Consider the following 13548-nt stretch of genomic DNA (forward strand, 5'->3'; position numbering starts at 1 on the left):
TGCTCACAGCGGGACACCTGCTGCAGTCCAACACTTAGCAATGGCGCTGCAGGAGGAGCCGGACACAGAGAGCTGCAGGCCCACAGCTCTGGAGTCGGTCCGTGGTGAACCCCACCAGCTTTCAGAGGCCTTTGCTGCACATGCTTGATTGTAGGCACCGAGCTTAAAGCCATCCCATAAATAATCAATCATTAACAATAGAGTCCGGCGGCCGTGTCATGCTACATCACAACTCCTGTTTCACAGTCATTATGAATTTTGTGGTTTACCCAACATTACTAGTAATCCTGGAGAGATTGTAATAATCACAAATTCACAGAACAGGTTCATGCTGACTTTTTAATGAAGGCAGATTGAACACCAAACGTTACAAGAATGTTGGGAACGTTGAACGTTCTCAACGAGCCAGGGATGGCAGAACTTCAGTGACCTTTGACCCTTTAGTATTCCTCTCCCTCTTCATCTTCTTCCCCGACGCTGTCGGTGCCAACCTCTTCGTAATCCTTCTCCAGGGCAGCCATGTCTTCTCTGGCCTCAGAGAACTCTCCCTCCTCCATGCCCTCCCCGACATACCAGTGCACAAAGGCTCTCTTGGCGTACATGAGGTCAAACTTGTGGTCCAGACGGGCCCAGGCCTCAGCGATGGCCGTGGTGTTGCTCAGCATGCACACGGCCCGCTGCACCTTAGCCAGGTCTCCTCCAGGAACCACAGTCGGAGGCTGGTAGTTGATGCCCACCTTGAAGCCTGTGGGGCACCAGTCCACAAACTGGATGGTGCGCTTGGTTTTGATGGCTGCGATGGCGGAGTTAACATCTTTGGGCACCACATCGCCGCGATACAGCAGGCAGCAGGCCATGTATTTGCCGTGACGAGGGTCGCACTTCACCATCTGGTTGGCCGGCTCAAAGCAAGCGTTGGTGATGTCGGCGACAGACAGCTGCTCATGGTAGGCCTTCTCAGCGGAGATGACCGGAGCGTAGGTGGCCAGAGGGAAGTGGATGCGAGGGTAAGGCACCAAGTTGGTCTGGAACTCAGTCAGGTCAACATTCAGGGCTCCATCAAAGCGAAGGGAGGCTGTGATCGAAGACACAATCTGGCCGATGAGCCGGTTCAGGTTGGTGTACGACGGACGCTCGATGTCCAGGTTTCTGCGGCAGATGTCGTAAATGGCCTCGTTGTCCACCATGAAGGCACAGTCAGAGTGCTCCAGGGTGGTGTGGGTGGTCAGGATGGAGTTGTAAGGCTCCACAACCGCTGTGGAAACCTGGGGGGCCGGGTAGACGGCAAACTCAAGCTTTGACTTTTTACCGTAATCAACAGAGAGTCTCTCCATCAGCAGGGAGGTGAACCCTGAGCCAGTGCCTCCCCCGAAGGAGTGGAAGATGAGGAAGCCCTGCAGACCCGTGCACTGATCGGCCTGGAAGGAAACGGTGCTTTGATTACTCCAGTCCCATTCCAGGTACATAATCTAGACAGGCTTCAAATCGAGCACTGGATCTGCTCAGAATGTACCGATCCCTCACCAGTTTACGGGTCCGGTCCAGAACCACATCGATGATCTCCTTCCCGATGGTGTAGTGTCCTCGGGCGTAGTTGTTGGCAGCGTCCTCTTTGCCTGTAATGAGCTGCTCAGGGTGGAACAGCTGCCGGTACGTTCCTGTACGCACCTCATCTATGAAACAAACATAAGATGTTAGGCCTCGTTCTTCTATTTCCGGCGCTTTAAGCGCAATAAAGTGAACGTTTCATTCCGCGGCCGCTCATCACCGACCGATGACAGTCGGCTCCAGGTCGACAAAGATGGCTCTGGGAACGTGCTTCCCCGCCCCGGTCTCGCTGAAGAAAGTGTTGAAGGAGTCGTCTCCTCCTCCAATCGTCTTGCCACTGGGCATCTGCCCATCAGGCTGGATTCCATGTTCCAGGCAGTACAGCTCCCAGCATGCATTGCCCATTTGGGCGCCGGCCTGGCCAACATGCATAGAAATACACTCGCGCTGCGGAACGGAGAGGAGAGAGAGACACGTTACGGTTTTGCCCGTGCGTTCGTTTCCACCGGTGAACGGAACATCAGCAACGTTTCACAAAACCCACTGGAGGCGGAGCAACGGGAGAAGCGCCAGGAAACGGTGCGGTCGGTTCCGGACGGGCGATTTGAGCCCCTTCAGGAAGCGCATTAAGGATTTGCCTTCGTCATTTGAGCCGACGGGATAATTTTCCAACATTAGCCTCGGTGGGAAAAAAAATAATTCCTGAGCCGTTGTGCGGAGGGGCGGGGCATGGGCCGGAGGGGCGGGGCACGGGCCAGCCGGGCTAAACTCACAGGCGCGCTATCCCACTTACGCAAATCAAAGTACATTCTCATTTACGCCTGATGCGACTCCAGCTGTGTATAAATGCCATTCATCAATACCGATCAGTACCCACATTATCAACCGGGGAGGTTCCGACTGCATCTCACTGAAGCTCCCCGGCGACCATGTTCCTTTTATAGATTTTACTTTATATCTTTTAACAGTCTCTGGATCGGCGTCTGCACTCAGGCCGGAGAGGGAAAAGCTAACAAAGGCGTGCCGGCAGCTCTCAGGGCCTTGGAGGAAGCAAGAACTTGTATTCTAGGCAGCTCTGGGAGAGGAGATCCGGCCCCCCCCCCCCCCCCCCCCCCCGGGCCAGAAACCAAGCGTCCCCGCCTGAGACCCGGTTTGATGGCGCTTACCCGAGGCGCTTCGTGGCCAGAGGCAAGAAGCTGCAATGAACTCCCCCGCTCCCCCCCCCCCCCTCCTGTCTCTCTCCCCTCCCCCCGCTCCCATCCCTCGCAGCTGCAGAGCGGTTAACGGGCCAGCCCCCCCCCCCCCCCCCCACATCTCCCTCAGACCAACAAAAATCCCAACAACTGCAAAATGGCTGCACAGATCGGACCACTCCTCTTTTTACCCCCCCCCCCCCCCCCACAACCCAATCACTCCCTCATTGTTAAGATTAAAATTATTCTCCCACACACACGCGCCTAAGCCTCCAGTACTGCTGAGCTATTCATGCGTTTTTCTGATTTATCTCCATCTGTAAAAACACGCAACAACATGAAAATGAGAAAGAGCCCAATTTAATTTTATCCATCTCCTGCCCGACATTTTACAGGCGTGCGAATGTAATTTATGCGACCTCCCCCAGTTTTAAACGTCGCTTTAACCACGCATTCAGCTTTAAACTATGAACACGCAGCACTTTTCATATAATTAACCTTCAAATTATCAAAAAAAAGAGGCTTTTTAAATCAAGCCATTTCATCCACGCAACGAGGAGAAGCAGAGAGAAGAAAATGCCGGACGACAGAGAATCACATTTCCGTGCTGCGTCACCGGCTGAGCCGTTACTCACCATCTTGTCTGCTTTTCCTTCGATCGACGCAGAGGCTTCAGACACAAGTCAGAAATGAGGGAGGGAGGGCGGGTCGGGGATTATATAGGCTAGGATGTGGAGGGGGCGGGGCGGGAGTACCGGAAGTAGCGGCACAGCGCATTAGCGGGAGGGAGGGGCGCTTTTTTTTTATTTCAAACAAAGAAAAACTCCGTTATGTTATCTTGCCTTGCGCATTTCCGCCTTGTCTTTCAGGTTGACATTATATGCATAGTGATGCAAAATAAACATTCCCCGAGAATTGCTTTCCCTCTATATTTTCCTTTGTGCTCATTTGAGGATTTGCTTTGAGCATTTCTGAGTTATACACAAAGCACAAAGGGTTTTGTATGAAAATAGAGGAACTGTGCTTTACACAAACCAACCAACAATACTTAACTAGGAAAGCGCTCAGAGAGAGCAGACCTCCGCCGAGCAGCTCATTCCCCTCATGATTAGATTTACACCGTCCACACGGTGATCCGGATCATCATCAAAAGGTTAATAATTGTTCTTGGTATTTATATACGTACACAATCATGAAAAATAAAATTGAATCTGAGTTTTTGTGTATTAGTAACACATTTTTGAATCTGTAAATGGGCTTTTCAATATAAAAAAATCTTATTTTTTACTGACTCCATCCTGGATCCGATCCAAATGAAATACAATGGTCAGGAAGCTTAATTTGAAAGTTATTAATATAAACATTTCAAAAGGAGTGGGAATAAATGAGTGTTTACTTCTCCCCACTCCTTTTCGGACAGATTAATCTGAATTCTATTCAGTTTTGTGAAATTAGAGTTGTAGTAGACTGATCCACTTATTTGGTTATGAACTACCATAATTGTTTTGTGAGTTTATGTATGTTGTGTGTTTTTTTTATATCCTTTGAATTATATTATATTATTACCTTTAGATTATTATTATATCCAAATAAAATAAATATTATAATGCGTTGGCTGCCTCACGGACGGATGGACGGACGGACAAATGACCCCGATTTGATAATGACACAATATTGACATGTGTAATGTCCTTTATTGAAGTTCATTCCATGAATGAAGCATCCGATTTTTAAATAATGAGCAGTGAGGCCTTAAGGATTTTGTTAAAGTCAAAAAAAATTACACGACATTATGGAAACTTGCATGGAATTATGAAAGAGTTCATTATAATCAGTAAAGAACGATAACAAAGAATTCACCACTGAAATGTGGAAGAAGAAGAAAACTACAGAAAACTGTCACGGCCAGCTTTTTGCTTATCTGCGATGTGACTTTTCAACCACCTTCCTATCACAGGGCTGTTGAACGAATAGCCGGGGTCCTATTGTTGCTTTAGGCCGCTCTGCGGGTAGGAGCTGCACCAACAATCTCGCCCACTCACACAAAGTCACAGCTGAATGGGACACAGGAGCCTTTTCACAATTTGCATTCCACAAGGGAGGGGGACAGTGGGGGGAGGGTCACGGAAGAGAGGGTTAGGTTTCTCATATAGTTCAGCAGGAAGAGACGTCCCAACAAGGGACAATGTTGGACCGGAGACTCTTCGCTTTGAATAGAAACGTATCATCTTACAGAGTGATATCATCTAGTTTCAGGAAAACATCTAGTTTCTGTAAAATGTCGTATTTTCTGACAAGACTGTTCAATGAATTTTTATAATTAGGGATTCTGAATGTTACAGTCTACACAGAATATCTCTACCTTCTGTTTAACCGTAGATCACATCCAAGTTCTTCATGGGACAACTTATTTCCAGATACAGTTTTTTTTTCCTTACATAATCCTTGATAATTAAAATCGTATTTACAGGCAGTCTTTGACTTACAACCACAATTGGTTCTGAGGGTTTTGCCGTTAGTCGACTTGGTCATAAGTCGTTCCATTACCATAAGTAATATTATGCTGCGTCACGATACAGTAAAAGAGGAGGAGAGACAATTTCCCCTGGGCAGACATCGTGGGTGAGAACGCCGGTAAGTTCCTGTACGCGTTCCGGTATGTCGTAAAAACACATCGTAAACGGATAAAAACAACAACAACAGACGAGTGCAGTCGTAAAGTCGAACTCTCATACGCCGCATAGACTGTAAGTTGACGACTACCTGTATTGTCTTTCACCAGCATTATTTAAGAGATTGTCTTCACGACAAAAAAACTAAAGGCACAATTTTAAAACAAACCATCAATTGTTGTAAAGTACAAGTTTACTTTTCATTACGTGTAGGACGGTCAATATTCCTCTCCTTCATCTTCTTCCCCGACGCTGTCGGTGCCAACCTCTTCGTAATCCTTCTCCAGGGCAGCCATGTCTTCTCTGGCCTCAGAGAACTCTCCCTCCTCCATGCCCTCCCCTACATACCAGTGCACAAAGGCTCTCTTGGCGTACATGAGGTCAAACTTGTGGTCCAGACGGGCCCAGGCCTCAGCGATGGCCGTGGTGTTGCTCAGCATGCACACGGCCCGCTGCACCTTAGCCAGGTCTCCTCCAGGAACCACAGTCGGAGGCTGGTAGTTGATGCCCACCTTGAAGCCTGTGGGGCACCAGTCCACAAACTGGATGGTGCGCTTGGTTTTGATGGCTGCGATGGCGGAGTTAACATCTTTGGGCACCACATCGCCGCGATACAGCAGGCAGCAGGCCATGTATTTGCCGTGACGAGGGTCGCACTTCACCATCTGGTTGGCCGGCTCAAAGCAAGCGTTGGTGATGTCGGCGACAGACAGCTGCTCATGGTAGGCCTTCTCAGCGGAGATGACCGGAGCGTAGGTGGCCAGAGGGAAGTGGATGCGAGGGTAAGGCACCAAGTTGGTCTGGAACTCAGTCAGGTCAACATTCAGGGCTCCATCAAAGCGAAGGGAGGCCGTGATTGAAGACACAATCTGGCCGATGAGCCGGTTCAGGTTGGTGTATGACGGACGCTCGATGTCCAGGTTTCTGCGGCAGATGTCGTAAATGGCCTCGTTGTCCACCATGAAGGCACAGTCAGAGTGCTCCAGGGTGGTGTGGGTGGTCAGGATGGAGTTGTAAGGCTCCACAACCGCTGTGGAAACCTGGGGGGCCGGGTAGACGGCAAACTCAAGCTTTGACTTTTTACCGTAATCAACAGAGAGTCTCTCCATCAGCAGGGAGGTGAACCCTGAGCCAGTGCCTCCCCCGAAGGAGTGGAAGATGAGGAAGCCCTGCAGACCCGTGCACTGATCGGCCTGGAAGGAAATGTTGCTTTGATTACTCCAGTCCCATTCCAGGTACATAATCTAGACAGGCTTCCGGATCTGCTCAGAATGTACCGATCCCTCACCAGTTTACGGGTCCGGTCCAGAACCACATCGATGATCTCCTTCCCGATGGTGTAGTGTCCTCGGGCGTAGTTGTTGGCAGCGTCCTCTTTGCCTGTAATGAGCTGCTCAGGGTGGAACAGCTGCCGGTACGTTCCTGTACGCACCTCATCTATGAAACAAACATAAGATGTTAGGCCTCGTTCTTCTATTTCCGGCGCTTTAAGCGCGATAAAGTGAACGTTTCATTCCGCGGCCGCTCATCACCGACCGATGACAGTCGGCTCCAGGTCGACAAAGATGGCTCTGGGAACGTGCTTCCCCGCCCCGGTCTCGCTGAAGAAGGTGTTGAAGGAGTCGTCCCCTCCTCCAATCGTCTTGCCACTGGGCATCTGCCCATCAGGCTGGATTCCATGCTCCAGGCAGTACAGCTCCCAGCATGCATTGCCCATTTGGGCGCCGGCCTGGCCAACATGCATAGAAATACACTCGCGCTGTGGAACGGAGAGGAGAGAGAGACACGTTACGGTTTTGCCCGTGCGTTCGTTTCCACCGGTGAATGGAACATCAGCAACGCTTCACAAAACCCACTGGAGGCGGAGCAACGGGAGAAGCGCCAGGAAACGGCGCGGTCGGTTCTGGACGGGCGATTTGAGCCCCTTCAGGAAGCGCATCAAGGATTCGCCTTCGTCATTTGAGCCGACGGGATAATTTTCCAACATTAGCCTCGGTGGGAAAAAAAATAATTCCTGAGCCGTTGTGCGGAGGGGCGGGGCATGGGCCGGAGGGGCGGGGCATGGGCCGGAGGGGCGGGGCACGGGCCGGCCGGGCTAAACTCACAGGCGTGCTATTCCACTTACGCAAATCAAAGTACATTCTCATTTACGCCTGATGCGACTCCAGCTGTGTATAAATGCCATTCATCAATACCGATCAGTACCCACATTATCAACCGGGGAGGTTCCGACTGCATCTCACTGAAGCTCCCCGGCGACCATGTTCCTTTTATAGATTTTACTTTATATCTTTTAACAGTCTCCGGATCGGCGTCTGCACTCAGGCTGGAGAGGGAGAAGCTAACAAAGGCGTGCCGGCAGCTCTCAGGGCCTTGGAGGAAGCAAGAACTTGTATTCTAGGCAGCTCTGGGAGAGGAGATCCAGCCTGCTCGACCCCCCCCCCCCCCCGGGCCAGAAACCAAGCGTCTCCGCCTGAGACCCAGTTTGATGGCGTTTACCCGAGGCGCCTCGTGGCCAGAGGCAAGAAGCTGCAATGAACTCCCCCGCTCCCCCCCCCCCTTCTGTCTCTCTCCCCTCCCCCCGCTCCCATCCCTCGCAGCTGCAGAGTGGTTAACGGGCCAGCCCCCCCCCCCCCCTCCCTCCACATCTCCCTCAGACCAACAAAAATCCCAACAACTGCAAAATGGCTGCCCAGATCGGACCACTCCTCTTTTCACCCCCCCCCCCCCCCCCCACAACCCAATCACTCCCTCATTGTTAAGATTAAAATTATTCTCCCACACACACGCGCCTAAGCCTCCAGTACTGCTGAGCTATTCATGCGTTTTTCTGATTTATCTCCATCTGTAAAAACACGCAACAATATGAAAATGAGAAAGAGCCCAATCTAATTTTATCCATCTCCTGCCCGACATTTTACAGGCGCGTTTATGTAATTTATGCGACCTCCGCCAGTTTTAAACGTCGCTTTAACCACGCATTCAGCTTTAAACTATGAACACGCAGCACTTTTCATATAATTAACCTTCAAATTATCAAAAAAAAGAGGCTTTTTAAATCAAGCCATTTCATCCACGTAACGAGGAGAAGCAGAGAGAAGAAAACGCCGGACGACAGAGAATCACATTTCCGTGCTGCGTCACCGGCTGAGCCGTTACTCACCATCTTGTCTGCTTTTCCTTCGATCGACGCAGAGGCTTCAGACACAAGTCAGAAATGAGGGGGGGGGGGCGGGTCGGGGATTATATAGGCTAGGATGTGGAGGGGGCGGGGCGGGAGTACCGGAAGTAGCGGCACAGCGCATTAGCGGGAGGGAGGGGCGCTTTTTTATTTCAGACAAAGAAAAACTCCGTTATGTTATCTTGCCTTGCGTATTTCCGCCTTGTCTTTCAGGTTGAGATTATATGCATAGTGATGCAAAATAAACATTCCCCGAGAATTGCTTTCCCTCTATATTATCCTTCGTGCTCATTTGAGGATTTGCTTTGAGCATTTCTGAGTTATACACAAAGCATAAAGGGTTTTGTATGAAAATAGAGGAACTGTGCTTGTCACACAAACCAACCAACAATACTTAACTAGGAAAGCGCTCAGAGAGAGCAGACCTCCGCCGAGCAGCTCATTCCCCTCATGATTAGATTTACACCGTCCACACGGTGATCCGGATCATCATCAAAAGGTTAACAATTGTTCTTGGTATTTATATACGTACACAATCATGAAAAATAAAATTGAATCTGAGTTTTTGTGCATTTGTAACACATTTTTGAATCTGTAAATGGGCTTTTCAATATAAAAAAATCTTATTTTTTACTGACTCCATCCTGGATCAGATCCAAATGAAATACAATGGTCAGGAAGCTTAATTTGAAAGTTATTAATATAAACATTTCAAAAGGAGTGGGAATAAATGAGTGTTTACTTCTCCCCACTCCTTTTCGGACAGATTAATCTGAATTCTATTCAGTTTTGTGAAATTAGAGTTGTAGTAGACTGATCCACTTATTTGGTTATGAACTACCATAATTGTTTTGTGAGTTTATGTATGTTGTGTGTTTTTCTTATATCCTTTAAATTATATTATATTATAACCTTTAGATTATTATTATATCCAAATAAAATAAATATTATAATGCGTTGGCTTGCTCACGGACGGGCGGACGGACGGACAAATGACCCCGATTTGATAATGACACAATATTGACATGTGTAATGTCCTTTATTGAAGTTCATTCCATGAATGAAACATCTGATTTTTAAATAATGAGCAGTGAGCCCTTAAGGATTTTGTTAAAGTCAAAAAAAATTACACGACATTATGGAAACTTGCATGGAATTATGAAAGAGTTCATTATAATCAGTAAAGAACGATAACAAAGAATTCACCACTGAAATGTGGAAGAAGAAGAAAACTACAGAAAACTGTCACGGCCAGCTTTTTGCTTATCTGCGATGTGACTTTTCAACCACCTTCCTATCACAGGGCTGTTGAACGAATAGCCGGGGTCCTATTGTTGCTTTAGGCCGCTCTGCGGGTAGGAGCTGCGCCAACAATCTCGCCCACTCACACAAAGTCACAGCTGAATGGGACACAGGAGCCTTTTCACAATTTGCATTCCACAAGGGAGGGGGACAGTGGGGGGAGGGTCACGGAAGAGAGGGTTAGGTTTCTCATATAGTTCAGCAGGAAGAGACGTCCCAACAAGGGACAATGTTGGACCGGAGACTCTTCGTTGTGAATAGAAACGTATCATCTTACATATCATCTAGTTTCAGGAAAACATCTAGTTTCTGTAAAATGTCGTATTTTCTGACAAGACTGTTCAATGAATTTTTATAATTAGGGATTCTGAATGTTACAGTCTACACAGAATATCTCTACCTTCTGTTTAAACGTAGATCACATCCAAGTTCTTCATGGGACAACTTATTTCCAGATACAGTTTTTTTTTCCTTACATAATCCTTGATAATTAAAATCGTATTTACAGGCAGTCTTTGACTTACAACCACAATTGGTTCTGAGGGTTTTGCCGTTAGTCGACTTGGTCATAAGTCGTTCCATTACCATAAGTAATATTATGCTGCGTCACGATACAGTAAAAGAGGAGGAGAGATAATTTCCCCTGGGCAGACATCGTGGGTGAGAACGCCGGTAAGTTCCTGTACGCGTTCCGGTATGTCGTAAAAACACATCGTAAACAGATAAAAACAACAACAACAGACGAGTGCAGTCGTAAAGCCGAACTCTCATACGCCGCATAGACTGTAAGTTGACGACTACCTGTATTGTCTTTCACCAGCATTATTTAAGAGATTGTCTTCATGACAAAAAAACTAAAGCCACAATTTTAAAACAAACCATCAATTGTTGTAAAGTACAAGTTTACTTTTCATTACGTGTAGGACGGTCAATATTCCTCTCCTTCATCTTCTTCCCCGACGCTGTCGGTGCCAACCTCTTCGTAATCCTTCTCCAGGGCAGCCATGTCTTCTCTGGCCTCAGAGAACTCTCCCTCCTCCATGCCCTCCCCGACATACCAGTGCACAAAGGCTCTCTTGGCGTACATGAGGTCAAACTTGTGGTCCAGACGGGCCCAGGCCTCAGCGATGGCCGTGGTGTTGCTCAGCATGCACACGGCCCGCTGCACCTTAGCCAGGTCTCCTCCAGGAACCACAGTCGGAGGCTGGTAGTTGATGCCCACCTTGAAGCCTGTGGGGCACCAGTCCACAAACTGGATGGTGCGCTTGGTTTTGATGGCTGCGATGGCGGAGTTAACATCTTTGGGCACCACATCGCCGCGATACAGCAGGCAGCAGGCCATGTATTTGCCGTGACGAGGGTCGCACTTCACCATCTGGTTGGCCGGCTCAAAGCAAGCGTTGGTGATGTCGGCGACAGACAGCTGCTCATGGTAGGCCTTCTCAGCGGAGATGACCGGAGCGTAGGTGGCCAGAGGGAAGTGGATGCGAGGGTAAGGCACCAAGTTGGTCTGGAACTCAGTCAGGTCAACATTCAGGGCTCCATCAAAGCGAAGGGAGGCTGTGATTGAAGACACAATCTGGCTTATGAGCCGGTTCAGGTTGGTGTACGACGGACGCTCGATGTCCAGGTTTCTGCGGCAGATGTCGTAAATGGCCTCGTTGTCCACCATGAAGGCACAGTCAGAGTGCTCCAGGGTGGTGTGGGTGGTCAGGATGGAGTTGTAAGGCTCCACAACCGCTGTGGAAACCTGGGGGGCCGGGTAGACGGCAAACTCAAGCTTTGACTTTTTACCGTAATCAACAGAGAGTCTCTCCATCAGCAGGGAGGTGAACCCTGAGCCAGTGCCTCCCCCGAAGGAGTGGAAGATGAGGAAGCCCTGCAGACCCGTGCACTGATCGGCCTATAACAGCACGTACAAAAAAATGCATTTTCATAATCTAGACGGGGAAAAAAAATCAATACACTGACTACAAAATGCATCATCAGCACTTTCAAAATGTCTGACCAGTTTACGGGTCCGGTCAAGAACCAGATCAATGACCTCCTTCCCGATGGTGTAGTGTCCTCGGGCGTAGTTGTTGGCAGCGTCCTCTTTGCCTGTAATCAGCTGCTCAGGGTGGAACAGCTGCCGGTAAGTTCCTGTACGCACCTCATCTGCAAGAAGTTAATAATGACAAACAAAAGGAATTAAAGTTAAATCACTATTCAACCATTAAAAACTATCTTCAATCCCACGAGTCTGCAATTTACAGAAACCAAATATCACTCCATGCCGGATCATGTGGCAACAGTAAAAAAAAAAAAAAAGAACTTGATAAGGTAAAAGTTTCATTCACAATTTGCTCCTTACTGACCGATGACAGTGGGCTCCAGATCGACATAGATGGCTCTGGGAACGTGCTTCCCGGCCCTTGTTTCGCTAAAGAAGGTGTTGAAGGAGTCGTCTCCTTTTCCAATATCCTTTGCATTGATCGTCTGACCATCTGGCTGGATCCCATGTTCCAGACAGTACAGCTCCCAGCATGCATTGCCAATCTGAGCCCCAGCTTGGCCCACATGGATGGAGATACACTCGCGCTGTAGGGAATCAGCTGCACAGTTCAGTTACATGTTTACTTTTCACAACACGTATTTAAGTACTGTATCTAAATTATAATTCTACTCTTCTATTCATCCAGTCTGTCATGGTCTAGTAGATAATAAAAGAAGGCATCTGCCACGCTTACAAAATAAAAGTCAAATTAACATATCTTACCATAGTTCAACCTCTACTCCAAAGTTCAGGTATCGGAAAGAAGGTGCAGGATTCTGGATACAACTGCCTAACTCTGCCTTTTTATACCTGCAGCTTATTGTGAACAGTGATTTGATCTGAGGGGAAATTAGAGAACCTGCTGATGGAACCAAGATCAGCCCATCCTTTTGACAATGCAAAAGGAGGTCACCACCCTGCTCATTGTGTGAGTGTTTTGTATTAAGTGTGTAGTACACATCATATTTCTGAAAGGACAAACTCCAGAGGGGAAAAGAACCTATTGCAGTTTCTCAGTTTCTCAGAACTCCATGATAAACTCAGTATAAAAGGCATTTCTCACTGGCAGCAACCAACTGTTCTAATTTTCATTTCTGTACAACATGTGATGACATCGACATTTTTATTGAGGGTGAAGATGACCGTCATCTTCATGTCAATTGCTATCTTTCTTTCCTCTAAAGATTTGTGCAGGTACTCGTATTAAATGCATGCTGAACATTGGGGGAAATATAGCATCTGTTCAGAAAGCTCAAGAGACCGCATCAAACTAGAATATTCAGGTTTACTATAACATTGAATGCATTGTTTGTCACGTGTACAACTTTCTCACACAAACAACTAAACTACAATATATCTGAGCTGGGCGCAACCTCAGTTTGTCTCCACCCCTATAGGGAGCGGAGACAAACTAAATACACGTGAACCGTCTCATGAGGCGCCTGCTGACAATTTAGAGGAAACAGATATTTCCAGTCTTTACACAAAGGTCTGCCACAGAACCAGAACATAAATACAAGAGTTTACAGCACAGAAATCATTTAGAATCCGTGGCAAAGTTGTGTAGCCGCTCATTTACAGTTGGCAGGGTTAACATAAAGAGGCATAATGCCATCG

At 48.0% G+C, this 13548-nt stretch overlaps 3 protein-coding genes across 3 annotated transcripts; all 3 read right to left on the bottom strand.

Annotated features, from left to right (window-relative positions):
- Positions 1-325: 325 nt before the first annotated feature.
- LOC137902176 (tubulin alpha chain) lies at positions 326-3418 on the bottom strand. Its single transcript, XM_068746242.1, has 4 exons — positions 3377-3418; positions 1773-1995; positions 1525-1673; positions 326-1418 (listed from the first exon to the last, which is right to left on the bottom strand). The coding sequence occupies exons 1-4, from the start codon at positions 3377-3379 to the stop codon at positions 441-443; spliced, it is 1353 nt and encodes a 450-aa protein (XP_068602343.1). The 5' UTR covers positions 3380-3418; the 3' UTR covers positions 326-440.
- A 1932-nt stretch (positions 3419-5350) lies between these two features.
- On the bottom strand, positions 5351-8613 carry LOC137902014 (tubulin alpha chain-like). The gene is made up of 4 exons (XM_068746056.1): positions 8577-8613; positions 6950-7172; positions 6702-6850; positions 5351-6606 (listed from the first exon to the last, which is right to left on the bottom strand). The coding sequence occupies exons 1-4, from the start codon at positions 8577-8579 to the stop codon at positions 5632-5634; spliced, it is 1350 nt and encodes a 449-aa protein (XP_068602157.1). The 5' UTR covers positions 8580-8613; the 3' UTR covers positions 5351-5631.
- A 2196-nt stretch (positions 8614-10809) lies between these two features.
- Positions 10810-13086, bottom strand: LOC137902453 (tubulin alpha chain-like). Its single transcript, XM_068746543.1, has 4 exons — positions 13032-13086; positions 12254-12490; positions 11905-12053; positions 10810-11799 (listed from the first exon to the last, which is right to left on the bottom strand). Exons 1-4 carry the CDS (start codon positions 13084-13086, stop codon positions 10825-10827), a joined length of 1416 nt encoding a protein of 471 aa, XP_068602644.1. The 3' UTR covers positions 10810-10824.
- Positions 13087-13548: the final 462 nt, after the last annotated feature.

Source organism: Brachionichthys hirsutus, chromosome 12 (genome assembly GCF_040956055.1).
Source record: "Brachionichthys hirsutus isolate HB-005 chromosome 12, CSIRO-AGI_Bhir_v1, whole genome shotgun sequence".
NCBI lineage: Eukaryota > Metazoa > Chordata > Actinopteri > Lophiiformes > Brachionichthyidae > Brachionichthys > Brachionichthys hirsutus.

Coding starts and splice junctions, on each gene's coding strand:
- LOC137902176 (XM_068746242.1), bottom strand. Junction 1,674..1,772: donor CCTGGAGCCGACTGTCATCG/GTCGGTGATGAG, acceptor TTTGTTTCATAG/ATGAGGTGCGTACAGGAACG. Junction 1,419..1,524: donor TGGACCGGACCCGTAAACTG/GTGAGGGATCGG, acceptor GTTTCCTTCCAG/GCCGATCAGTGCACGGGTCT.
- LOC137902014 (XM_068746056.1), bottom strand. Junction 6,851..6,949: donor CCTGGAGCCGACTGTCATCG/GTCGGTGATGAG, acceptor TTTGTTTCATAG/ATGAGGTGCGTACAGGAACG. Junction 6,607..6,701: donor TGGACCGGACCCGTAAACTG/GTGAGGGATCGG, acceptor ATTTCCTTCCAG/GCCGATCAGTGCACGGGTCT.
- LOC137902453 (XM_068746543.1), bottom strand. CDS start 13,086: ATGAAGATGACGGTCATCTTCACCCTCAATAAAAATGTCGATGTCATC. Junction 12,491..13,031: donor TGTCGATGTCATCACATGTT/GTACAGAAATGA, acceptor TGAACTGTGCAG/CTGATTCCCTACAGCGCGAG. Junction 11,800..11,904: donor TTGACCGGACCCGTAAACTG/GTCAGACATTTT, acceptor GTGCTGTTATAG/GCCGATCAGTGCACGGGTCT.